The sequence below is a fragment of the Rhinolophus hipposideros genome (assembly GCF_964194185.1).
Source record: "Rhinolophus hipposideros genome assembly, chromosome: 14".
Classification (NCBI taxonomy): Eukaryota; Metazoa; Chordata; class Mammalia; order Chiroptera; family Rhinolophidae; genus Rhinolophus; species Rhinolophus hipposideros.
Window position 1 is genome coordinate 41,799,999 of NC_138060.1, and position 14,001 is coordinate 41,813,999.

At 34.6% G+C, this 14,001-nt stretch overlaps 1 protein-coding gene across 3 annotated transcripts in view; it reads right to left on the bottom strand.

The window, feature by feature from the left end:
- The window catches only part of ZNF385D (zinc finger protein 385D), a 741,991-nt gene that overhangs the window by 110,117 nt on the left and 617,873 nt on the right, over window positions 1-14,001 (bottom strand). For all 3 annotated transcript variants that reach the window (XM_081073229.1, XM_081073231.1, XM_081073230.1), the window contains one exon: window positions 4,230-4,340. In XM_081073229.1, coding sequence (XP_080929355.1) covers window positions 4,230-4,340 — 111 coding nt within the window. The remainder of the gene's footprint in view (window positions 1-4,229; window positions 4,341-14,001) is intronic.

Genomic DNA, 14,001 nt, shown 5'->3' on the forward strand with positions numbered 1-14,001 from the left:
TGGGATAGCGGAATGGGCAGGAAACACACATATCTCTATCCATGCTATTGTTATAGAATCTGCTGGGTGCACTTGCTGCTCTACTTGGACTGTATGAGGCAGCAGCATCCAAAAAATGGACATGGGCCCTATGAGGCCAGCTACTAGTCAAGTGGCCTTGTATAAATAAATCCCACACATTCTCCACACTTCAGTTTCCATGTGTGACATTAGCAAAAGTTTTCTTCTGTCTCTAACATACTAAGAAATGCTATTGTGAGGAGGTGAACCATAGTGACTCTTAGATGCTACAATGGTATGTTTCCTTAGTTTGGGGCCTGAGAGCTTATTTCCTATTCTATAAACAGTCATTGAGTAATCGTTCTCTACTTAATAATCTTACATCCATGTTGGCCCTGCTAGAAATTGTCTTTCAAAGGCACACTTACTAACTTGCCCAGGCCCGTGGTAATATTATGCTTATTTTAAGATGCTGATAAAATAATTGGGCAAATTACAAGCTTTCAGTCTTTAATGGGAAGCATTTTGCATAATCCCATGTGTGTTTCATACAAATGTCGACTTTTTTTTTTTTTTTTTTTTTAAGAAAAGCCTACACCAGAAGAAGACAATCTGATTTAAAGTACATACACTATAATGCGGCATTTAAAAAGATTATCTGCAGGGTCAAAAATGGAAAATGTACTATATAGGAAATTGATATGGCATACCACTAAGCTACATAGTTTATAATACAAAGGCTTAAACAAAATAAAGCTTAGGAGAAAAGGAAATTGAACTTTCATGATGCAGAGATGAAAAGAACTATAAGATATTATTTTCATTGGAAGGGGAAGAAGCTTTGAAATGTAAAAAGGTTCATAAGGCAAAAACATTCTCCTATGTGTGTGATACAGGATTCAACCAAGCATACAAGTGAATTGCAGTGTTCCATTTCCAGAAAGATTCTAGGTTTAAAAATGGAAACAGGAAGATAAATTCCAGATTTACCTGGAAAGAGCAGAGGCAGTTGCATTAGGGTTAAAAAGTCTTTTCTTGGGATTAAAATGATCCAATATGATATTCTGGGGGGGCCAAAAAATGTACGTTTAAGAGACGTTATATATGTATTACTTTTTGAAGTTGAATTGTATTACAGTAGCAATGTATATAGTATGACGTATGCTCAAAAGATGGCGTTAATCAAATGAATGCTAGCATCATTCATTGTATTACATTTTTAATACAGGTTTTACCTTTCTTAAAATGTGTATACATTTTTGGCACCCTCTGTATGTATGTATGTATGTATATATGTATACGTATACATATTTCATAAAATTAGTTATTTATAGATATAACCAGTCACTAAGTAAGCACATCTAATATTTCCAGCAGATTAGTTCCCTTATTGACACAATAATGCTACAGAGCTCTTTTTTTAAGTCTCTAAAGAGGCTTCTACTCCTGAATTTCAATTTTGCAATAATTATATTTTTTTAAGTCCTAGTTTAAAAGTTGCTATGTCATTTATAAACTCAGTTACATTGAGTCTTGTGATTTAAAAAAATGGAATTTTAAAAGTTAGCACTGCATAGTGAATTTATATTGAAGTTCAAGATAAGGAAAAACGTGAGGGCAACATATTCACATGTGTTCAGTTTATACCGACCTACGAAACTGGACTGAGTGATTATCTGATAAATTTAGGTAGTAATGAAATTTTGTTCAAACCTAAATCAAATGTCCAAATAAGTATGTATGGTAGGCAGAAGAATAATATTTAAGTCCTAATCCCTGGAAACTATGAATATGTTATGTAACATGACAAAGGGGGATTAGGTTAGCAGATGAAATTAGGTTGCTCATCAGCTGAGTTTAAACAGAGAAATTACCCTGTGATATACAGGTGGGTCCACTGTGTTCACAGAGTCCTTAAATGTGGAAGATGCAGGCAGAAGAGTGAGAATCAGAGTAATGAAATGGAGAAAGACTCCACTGGCCATTGCTGGCTTTGAAGATGGAAGGGAGTCATGAGCCAAGGAAAGAAGTCAGCCTCTAAAAGTTAGAAAAGAAAGGCAAGGGACACAGCTCTCCCCTAGAGTTCCTTTTCCTCCAGAAGGAATGTAACTCTGCCAGCACCTTGATTGTAGTGCAATGAGACCTATTTCTGAGTTCCTATCTCCAGATGATCCATTTCTGTTGTTTTAAACCACTAAGTGTGTAGTCATTTGTTACAGAAGAAATAGATTAATATAGCAAATATTTAGTGAATGGTCATGCCTGTATTGTTAATTATGACCCAGACTGATTAGTCTAAAGTTTCCAAACACTTTGGTTATTTTCCTTTTATTACATGCTAGACAAACCTGAAAGGGAAGTTGTGAAAATGAGATTGTCCTTAATAAACATACATTGATTCCTACATCACCATGAAACTTCATTAGTAAAATAAATGGCAATTCTTTCTTACCAAGGAAATAGCATAAGATTGCATTTTAGAAAAGATGTAAATGTTCTTTATATTATGGTGTATTCTTTATGTTACTGTTAATAATCACATGTGGAAGTATATAATGTATTTTTAAAGCATATCTGGCAATATTTCTAAAGTCTTTAAACATAACTTTGATATCTATCTATGGGATCAGAAACACTCAAAAAACAAAAAACAAAACTGTCTTCAAGTGGTGAGGGACCCATCCTTGGGGATAGTCAGCCAAAAGAGCTAACCTGATGTAGCAGATGGTTTTATTACATTTAGTGAGATATCAGAGTCAATGAACTTGAAGTCTCTTTCCAAGTCCCAGTTTACAGGAAGTTTTAATACAGAGGAAAATATTACAGTAAAATTGTTGGCAGGAGGGGTCTTTAAAATGGTCCCCATTGGATGCAAGAAGCTGGCTCTTGGGAGACTTTTGCATCATTATAAGCTCCGTTCCAAAGGGAAATATCAGTATGATTTAAGAAGAAAAATGAACCAATAAAGAGTCACTTAAACTTATAATTACATAACTATATGATTGTTTGGTGAGTGTTTAAAAGTGATCAAAATTGCACCTATAGTTGACTCTTGACAAACACAGGGGTAAGGGGCACTGATGCCCTGCACAGTCAAAATCCTACATATAACTCTTGACTCCAAAATACTTAACTACTAATAGCCTACTGTTGACTGGAAACCTTATTGATAACATAAATGGTTGATTAACACATATTTGTATATTACATGTATTATATGTATTACTGTATTCTTATAATAAAGCTAAAAAAAGTGTTATTAAAAATCACAAGGAAGAGAAAATACATTGACTGTATTTATTGAAAAAAAAATCCACATATAAGTGGACCTGAGCAGTTCAAAACCATGTTATTCAAGGGTCAACTGTATTGAATTCAGGGGCCATTTTGATAGGACAGGGTCTTCTGTTTGCCTAGAGTGTTAACAAGGTGTTCAATTCGTATTTCTTTTCATCCAGTGTTCCATCTCTTTTCTGTATTTCTTAGGACCAACTCCACACCTAAGCAGGTTGGAGGTGGGGGCAATATTGTTCACATTGGCCACAAACCAACATTAGCTTCACTGTGATGAATTGAGAGTCCACCCTGACCCTTAGAAAAGGTATGAAAGATGGGAATAACTCCCTCTGAATAATTTGCAGAGCACTGGGCAGGTCCACAAATGTCTCCCTTCTGTCACGTTCTTCACAGAAGTTTCATTCGTTAGGGGCATGAGTACTTTGAGGTCTTTAGGACCCCTGTGAAAATGCTAATACTTCTACGAAAGTAAATTGAGATCTCTAACATAAATATAATCAAGGACATAGGGCTGACCTGGAATTGTGCACCACCAAGGCAGGCAAAAAGAACTTACTAAGCCAAAGTCTTGGCCTCGAAATATAATCTGGGACCTATCTTATTTCAGCGGTGTGATTTATTGAAAACGTCATTGTTCCTAAATTGACTATTTCCCAAAGGGAAAGTATATTACCTACATTTAGCATTCTCAAGAGACTAAAACAATACCATAAATGGCAAATATATAAGACTATATATGTGCATTTTTTTCCATAGAAGTAAGAAAACAAACATAATATAACAAACTCCAAAATTAAAGTACATAAGGAGTTAAAATGTTATCTTTGAATTTTGACATGCTCCATTATTGGAGAAAATGTTTAAAAAAAATCTTCGGTGAGGTTAGAAGAGCATAATGTATTTTTTTAGTGCATACTAAATGATAAACTTACATCGGAATTAAATCTCAACTGGCAAATGTTGCATGATATAATTTGCTTTCTTCGATGAGGAAGAGGAACGCCAAATGTATGATTTATTACAGCTTTCTGAATCGGGTCCATCTGTAATGAGAAAAAAAATACAACAAATAGAAATAAAGCTTGTCAGTTCCATTGGAATGTTGCCTATTTCATTAAAGAGCCAATCTATACAGCTTCAATCTTCTGCTCACATTATACAAGGAAACAAACATTTTTATTCTAAGAACTGGTATTTCTACTTTCTCAAAAAAAAATAGCAAACAATAAGCGCAAAGCTCACTATGATAAGGAAAATAGTAAATGCACCCATTAGAGTCTGCATACTAACTGTGTTTCTCATTTAGGATCAACAGTTGTCTCAGTTTGGTAATCCTAAAATATAATTAAAGGTTTATCAAAACACAAGTTATCGCAAATTCCAGTGTCTTGCACAGAAGTGTGTCTACGCCCTTCCCCTAAATGGACGTCAAAATAGGTCAGATGATCAAATTGGTCAGGTGATCAGCTCTGAAAATAAATGATGCACCATTACCCAACATTAACCTTTTGCTGTGTATGGTATCTTTCCTGCCTTAAGAATATAGTATACACTTGCTGCTTTCCAAGAATTCAAACATTTGTCATTCACCTAATAGATACTGTGATCTTACGGATTTATTACTTGAGGTTCAAAGAGTTTGGGCCAGATTTCTCTCTCTCCATCTCATTCCCCCAGGACAGGACAAGTGACATCAAACACATAAGGTCAACAATCCAGCTCTAATAAAACTTAATTCTCCTCAACAAGCTCTGTCCTACAGTCCACATCAGTAGTTCTCCACTGTTCAACTCAGATAAAATTTCTGATCTGCTTCTTAATACTTGTGCAACCTCTTTGCACAGCTGTGTCTATATCTTAAGGTTGTGATGAGGTTTAAAAGTGTCATTCATGAAGTTTACTTAGCACAGTCAGTGCTAGGTACATTAATATGTCAGTAAATGTTCGGTATTATGTTTTCTCTGTTGCAACACATGTGAAGATCAAGGTTAACATGAGTCTCATGCTCATTGTTGGCACACTATCCATTTCTGAAGTGGCCAAGAAACATTTCAAAATAATTTAAATGTTCTACCTATAGTCCTGACTTCTGTTGATTGCCTGCAAACTTTGGAACTCCTCACTCTCATCAGATATAAAGTTCTTACGAGAGTTCTCAGAATGGGTGGAGATATTTCAGAAATTATTTGACACACCCACCTCCCAAAGCTAAGAATATGTCTGTGAAATGATGCTTTAATATCTAGCTTTTGTGATACACTATAGTTTCTTAATTACTCTAAATAAGTCTTTGATAAATTCTACCTACTTTTGTGTATTTCAAATCATCAGAACAACCTAACTCATAGGCTCTCTTTACTGGATTGTAGGAAGAAGTTTCTGTCTATATTCACAACTCCCATTGGGTTATCTAGGTACTCTTAATATAGTATTCTAACAACAGCAATAGCAATAACAATAATAGTATTCAATATTTATTAAGTGCCTTTTATGTGCTCAGCACTAGGCTAAGTGGTTTATATATTAAACAGTTACAATGATCAAAAAGAACTCATTGTGTAATCATTTTTTATCTTCCACCGTCACTTTTTATCTAATATGAATCCTTGCCCAGATTCTGGATGAAACTCAGCTATCCGTGATTTTTCTGGTCACTTCCAGGTATTAACAAATTCTAGTATCTCCTCTCCCCTTACTAGTGAATTCTACCATACTTTCTTTTTAACCAGTTTTATTTAAGTAAAATTTACATACAATAAAATTCACCAATGTTAACATTTGAATTACCTGGAACAATTCCCTCCTGCCCCCCTGTGGTCAATCCCTGCCTCCCACCTCCAGTCTCTGAAATCACTAGTCTGCTTACTGTTACTATAGTTTTGCCTTTTCTCAAAGTTCATATAAAAAGAATCATACAATATGTGACCTTTTGTGTGTGGCATCTTTCATTTAACATAATGCCTTTAAGATTTAACCATGTCGGTGCATGTAGCTTATTCCTTTTTATTGCTGAGTAGTATTCCTGTGTATGGCTAGACTACCATGTGTTTATCCATTTATCAGTTAATAAACATTTGAATCATTTCCAGTAAATTCTATAATCTTTTCAAGTCTTCATATAAAATCTAAAGTTAATTTGTAAATTCAGTTCAGACTCTTAATCCAAAAATTGAAATTAATTTAAAATTAGTCTCTTTTTCTTATGTTGGACCTACTATCAGATAGTAGTTTGAAAGGACACAGGGCATGGTACAAGATTCTAATCTCTCTCTCTCTCTCTCTCTCTCTCTCTCTCTCTCTCCCTATACACAAACGCGTACGCACGCTCGCGCGCACACACACACACACACACACACACACACACACACACACACTTCTCCAAGTCTTGCACCCCAACTAAACTTCCACACCTTTGTCAACCCCATCTCACCTCTATTTCCTCAGACCCAAAACACACAAGGCACAGAGCCTGATTGAGCCAACAGCCACACAAATCTGTGAATCTGGGCTGTTTCAATAGCCTTCATTCTACTTCCTAGGATCATTCTTATACTACTTTAAACATGCCATCACAATGCTTCTATGACAACAATTACAGAGAAAATGGGGGAATAATTTCCCTTTCAGTCAACAGCTAAAGAAAATTAAAACCAGAAGAGGTCACTGACTTAGACGTAGTTGTCTTGTCATGTTATATTGCATCTGTTCTGTGCATAAATGGAGCCCATTTCTATCAGGGGATAAAGTGAATTATGCCTACAGCCCACTTAGGGATATTGAAGTTGTCTTATAATAATACTGTGAAACAGAAATGAATCACACATTTATATTAAAGATGCTCTCTGAAATGTAGTGCTGAGTATTTATCATATATTAATGAGCAGCATATTTTTTTGGTCTTTCAGTAGCATAAGGGAAGCAGTGACCACATTCAACTCCCATTTGTGTAGGAGGTATTTTGGAACTAGACACCATGCAAATGTGGCATATTCTCTAGATTTAATTATTTTATTTGAATTGAATGATGTTCTGATCACTGTGACTATAAAATCAAATTTCACAATGCAAAGTCGTATATTCTTTGGCGACAAATTTGTTTCCCAGTATACTTAAAAAAATACTCTTAACTGAATTATATTTTAAAAATGAATTTCACAAAATATAGTTATAACAACAAAAGAATGTACTTTTTATAATTTTAGGAATCTAGTACAACAAAATAAGTTTAATGCCTTTATTAATGAATATAAATCGTATTCACCTAACATATACATCTATAAATACAGAGGGTGCCACAAAAATGTATACACATTTGAAGAAAGGAAAAAAAAACTGTTTAAATAGCAATACTCAATATATACCAATAACAAAAGATGCATACAAGTCATGTTTGACTTCTGCAATTATAAGAGGTGCCCAAAGCAACAGCATCCAGACACTTGTGATTATGGCAATCTACTTCTTGATCATAGCTGACCAAAGTATCCACTTGTATACATTGTTTTGGCACCCTTGGTATATGCAAAACCATTTACAACAAGGAATTATGAAAGGGAAAAACCTAAATTATAACCAGTTCTGTTGTTACATAGTTAATTAAATGAATCCACCTGGTATATAGCTGAAAGTAGCATCTAATAACAACTCAGAAGGCACACAGCCACTTTGATCATTTTATCTACATATACCATTATTTACCATTATAATCATTTTGTTCAAAAGAAAAATCATATATGTTAATTTTCCTCCATGAACGGATAGGTCTGATCTGTCAAAACAATCACACCATATTGTGTGTGTACATATTATCATTAGGAGTTTGTCTACAAAATCCATTTCAAGAGATGCCAATGTGTGTAGGCAAGAATAAAAGGAGGTTCTTGGGTCAAATAAGTTGTAGAAAACCTTGACATTACAGCCTGGACTGTAATTCACAGTGCACAATAAAATATTAAATTCTGTGAGATGTCCCACATAAAAATATGTTTTAAATATATCATATCTAAAATAATATAACCACAGCTTTTGTTGTTTTCTTTGTTTGTTTTTAAATTTAGCATTCCTGGTTCAATGTACGCAGTTTAGAAACTAGTAATCTGGAAAAACAAAATCATTTAAAAAATATGAATAAAATGTAAAGCCTAAAACATCAGTACAAAAGACACGAAACTGAAAAGGTAATACATAGAAATCAGATCAAAAATAGCTTCGATACATTTCACTTATCCCATGCAGCACTGAATTAAAAACTGAAAGAAATGGTAAAATACACATGATATTTTAAGATATATTTATGTGATTTCTAAAGTAGGATATTTTGAAAGCTAACATTTTCTAAACACAACATTCAATCCCCCCAAACAAACAAAAGTAAAGAATGATACACTACCTATTGATATGCTTACCCAAACTCTAGACTCAAATTCAATTTCAAACTCTGCCTATGTCCTTACTTAAAGCCAAATGAATATATTTTTCTTCATTTCAGTCTTACAGATCTTTGCATTTCTATCTCAAGGCCCACTTTTCCCTTCCCTCCCCTCTGGGCATTGCACTAAATTGATTTGTAAATAGGTGTACCAGGCACAGCCTCAGGTGAGCAACCACAGCTCAAGGCTCCCTTCTCTAGAATGCCTGTTGTATTTTCAGAGAGGACAGGGCTTAAGCCTGAGTTTACACTTCTTGCTCTAAGAGACCTCCTCTCTTTTTGTCCCTATCATGATCATGGCTTTCCATTTTAAAATCAAAGAATAAGAACTTAAATGCCAGGAAGTTCAGAAATCCAGAAATATAAAGATTGTCTCTTCCAGCTGGTGTTTCTATGTAACAATCACCAGTAACAATAACTTTAAAGGTTATACATACTTAAGGGCACTTAGAGTATGTATTTATGTGTATAAGCATTATTCCTACCCTAACACCTTCCCCCTTGCCTAAAATAATACAACTACAAATGGCAAAGCCAGCTCTCATTGCCCCTTGCCTAAAATAGGAAGTAACAAATGGTTAAGCTCTACTCTAAAATCTTCCTTCTTCTATTTGCTGCCTGTTTTATTTTAATCTTTCTAAGGCTGTATTTCCTCCCCTCTAAAATGGGGTTGATAATCACTGTTGGGTTATGCTGAATAATGAATTATGTTAAATGTGTACATACTCTAGCACTGTGTCTGACACATAGAAAGCACTCAATAAATGTAGCTGCTTCTGCAATTATTACTTTATAGCAATAATAGTAAACATCACCATTACTTTCCAGAAGCAGAAAACCTAGATAGAAAGAGTAGAAAGATGCCTCAAAGTATCTGTGTGATCCAAAACCATCCAGTAAAAGATACATAAATTCAACTACATTAAACTTTAAGTTATATTTGAAGAAAACAATATTTAACTAACAGTAGGTAAGCAAGCACTTAGATGTCTGAGTCACTGTCCATTGGGCCTCTATGTCCTATCTCCTTAGGTCTTCACAGCATCCTTACAAGGTAAATACTTTGTTTTTTTCTTTTTTTTTTTTAAAGATTTGTTTTAATTGGGGTGACAACTGTTAGTGAAATTACATAGATTTCAGGTGTACAATTCTGTATTACATCATCTATAAATCTCATTGTGTGTTCACCACCCAGAGACAGTTCCTCTATCACCATATATTTGATATTTTTTTTTCTTTTTAATTAATGTTATTTTTAGAACAGTTTTAGGTTCACAGCAACACTGAGCAGAAGGCACAGTGGTAGATACTTTTTTGCTACCATTTTACATATGAGAATGTTTAGGTACAGAGAAATGAAGTTAATTGGATTAGGGTTTCGCGGCCTGTGATTTGAATTCAGGTAATTTGACACCATCACCTTGAGTCTCAAACACTGTGGTATATTTTCTTTCATCAGTAAATGACAAAATAAATATGAATAAACAAAAAAGAGACGGGGAGAAAAGGTAACATCTAAATCAATCATATGTACTCCAGCTACATAGAGGAGCTCTAAAAATCATTAGGTAAAAATAAAGGTAAAATACCAATGACAAAATGATCAAGGCATACTAAAAGACAATTCATAGAGGAAAATATCTGAAAAATCAGTAAAAAATAAAATGTACTGGTTATTGTGAATATGGAATTTGAAATAACCAGGAGATTGTTTTTACACAGACAGTGGGGGGACATGTCAGTATTTGGTATTAACAAGGATTTGGGGAAGGTGGAGAAGAATTTGGCAGCACCTAGTAGTAAAATTGAAAATGAATTGAGCATGTGACCTAAACATTCAACTTCTGGAGAAACTCTGGCTCATGTGCACCATGAGATCATTAGATGGGAGCTCCCTGCACTTTGGTTTGTATTAGCAAGAATTTTGAAACAACCTAAATAGCTATCAATAAGTGAAATGATAAATGGTCAAAGAGCTATAAGATGAAATGCCAATATAGAAGTTACAAGGAATTCCTTAAGTATTTCTTTATCAGTATGGACAGAGAAACAAAAAGAAAATGCATAAGAATATCTACAATAGAACATGAGACACTAAAAAAAAAAAAAAAGTCACACATCCATAGTCAATAAATAAAGTAGAAGGGAAAACTTAGGATAGCACCATTTTATAACTCCTAAAGAAATAATGCATCTCGGCAATGACCATCAATTACTGATGATGAACAAAAAGAGACAGCCAGACATTATCTGTCTCCTGCGAAATACCATCAATGAGGAAGGCTGGTCCAAAATAACAAACCTGAATCTAATCAAACCTATAGGTGTAATTACCTGTTTGCAGGAAATAGAGAGCAAGAACATGGTTCTCTACATGGTTGAAAACTCTCTACATGATTAAAATCAGTAAAGTCCAAACTATGGGAAACTACAGAACAAATGACATGCCTTTTTGAACAAATAAAAAGCTAGAACATAATGGGGGGAGACCTATAACTTGTAAGATAGTTAAGAGAAACAGTAATGAATTCCACACAAGGGGCCTTACATAGATTATGATTCTAACAAACTATAAAATAAATATTGGGAGACACTTTGGGGAAAATAAAACTGAATATTTATAACAACAAGGCATTATTTTTTATTTTAAGTTGTGATAATTGCAGCATGTTTAAAAAGTGACTATCATGTAAAAACATACAGTGAAATATATACTGAGTAAAGGATATTATGACTGAGATTTGTTTCAAAATAATGTAGGGTATTTGGGGGATAAGTGGGAGGGGATATAAATGAAACAAAATTGGTCCTGAATTGCTGAAGCTAGAGGTTGGCTATGTGTTGTTTTCTTTTTTTTTTTTTATTATTAATCTATTCTAGTCTGTACATGTGGGAAATAATTCCATAATAAGAAATTAACAATAATCACACATCAAAAAAATCTATAAATTGTTTAAGAATGCACATATTTGTATATAAAAGTACGCGAACTACAGTGGAAAGAAGACACATATCAAACTCATAATAGTTGTCTTTTGAGGATCTAAGAACTGGACTAGGGCAGTAACTAAAAAGGATTAGCGCTACATCCATAATGTTTCATTTCTTCTAAAATATGATGAAACAACTGCAAACAAAAATGATAAAATATCAACAGTTATAAACTTCTGATTGAATATGGATGTTGTTATAATATTTATCATACTTTTTATTTCTTTCTAAAAAGAAATCTGAAAATAAAAGTTTATGTACAAACCTTCAGTAGAACAGACAAAGTAAACATCATTGGTGGGATGATGCCTTTATTTTACTTTCGATAGCATTTGTGTTGGTAGGGAGTCCAACAGGAATGGCAATCAACCAAGTCCAGAACGCAGCTCTGAGTGGGGTATATTAGGGCAGGGGGCATTATTGGAAGTATACATGAAGTCTGATGGTTTCTTTGTTCTTGTGAAATAGTAAAAGACATGCATGAGTTTTTTTCAACACAGAAATTCATTTAACCAGAGGTAGGTCCATCTCCATCAATCTCTTTAGTCAAGTAGAGCCCAAATCTACTAATTTAAATCAAGTAAGAAATATAACATGTACAAGTCACATGAATACATTGAGGACACCGCCAATTTTTCAATGCACCAAGCTCTCCTTCACCTTCAAGTCTTCAGCACATTCATTCTGCTTCCTCTGCCTTGAAAACCCTTTTCCCCACGCTTCCTAGTTCATCTTCCCCAGGCTAATGCCTACTCACTATTTTAAGACTCCAATCAGGACCCCTCATTTTTCCAGAATTCATAGCTGACCTCCTTCAAGTGGGCCAGATGCCCCCACCCATCTTTCACAACACTCCCTCACACCATATGAAGGTATCTCGACTTGTTTGTCTCTCTCAACACAGTGTAAAGTCAAGGAAGGCTGGGTCCTATTGCTCCTGTACCCAGCAATTAGCAGAGTGGCTCACACTTATCAAAGATGTAAAACATATCAGTTGCTAAGTGAACTGAAGGCCAATACCAACACATAATAGCTTTGGAATGGTATGAATAATAGTAGTGGGAAAACCTGGATTAACAAAGAAATCTTAAAAAATAGAGGGTGACGAGAGTTTATTAGAAGCAAAGGCAGGTGCGAAATGACTCTGTGATACAATTTCGGATACAGGATATAGACGCTGGGAGTAGAATCTACAACTGCAAGCCACCAAGCAGAATTTGCATATAATCTCTTGTCATCTAAGTAACAGAAATGGTTGATAGGCTTTTACACTTATGTGCCAACATCAGACTATTCTTCCACCAGGCATTTTCCTAGACAAAGGCTAAAAAACATACTGACCCCTTGATCAGTTAGGAAGCTGATGTTGTTCAGAAAACCAATGCTTGAACTTAAATGAGCAACGGCATATGGATGTTCTCTAAGTGCTCAATAGGACATGGCCACACGTAAGAGACATTTCATGGTCAGTAGCTTTCTGCCATGGCTATTTTCCCTAATGTTCTATGAGTAGGCTAAGAAAGTAAAATATTGATAGTTCGAAATAAAGGATAGGTGAGCTTGAGGGGATCCTAAGACAATTTTCTTAGAATCATTTATGTGCTCAAGTAAACTGCATTTAACCAGCGTTCTGAGGCCCTGCCATGGAAAGCCCACCGATATCTGCACTCAGAGATTTTTAAGTGGATATATGGCATTGTTTCCAAGACAATTTCTTAGCCATGGAAGTTTAATCCTGGGCATACCTTTAGAAATCATCTATTTGTGGTATTTTCAGTGGGTAGGGTGTTAGGTTTCACCCATGTTCATATCCTGTGTGGTTCTCATTACTTTCTCTGGAACCCAGCGAGCACTCAATATATATTTCCATTTTACTGAAATTTCTTATTTTATAAATGAGAAAAGCTATACCTTAAGCATGAAAATAAAGGCCTAAGCGGGGGGGTGGGGGAAGGAAGAAGGTAATTTCATTCTATTGATGGTCTTCCTTTTTCTGCAACAATATTTTTTCTAGCAAAAAACAAACAAACACAAAAACAAACAAACAAAAAACAGTTTCTTTATAAAGAATGAATGTTGCCTGATCATACTAGTATCATCCTGTGGAGAAGACTCCAGTGTTTAATTCGGACCCTTTAGATACTAAAAGCCACTGTGAAATTTTACTCAAGCACTAATTCTAGGATTTCTTGGTTAAAAGGAAAATACAAATTAAAATAAATTTTCTTGTCTTAATGGCTAAAACTAAAAGGGAAAATTTGAACAATCAATGGATCACTGAGACC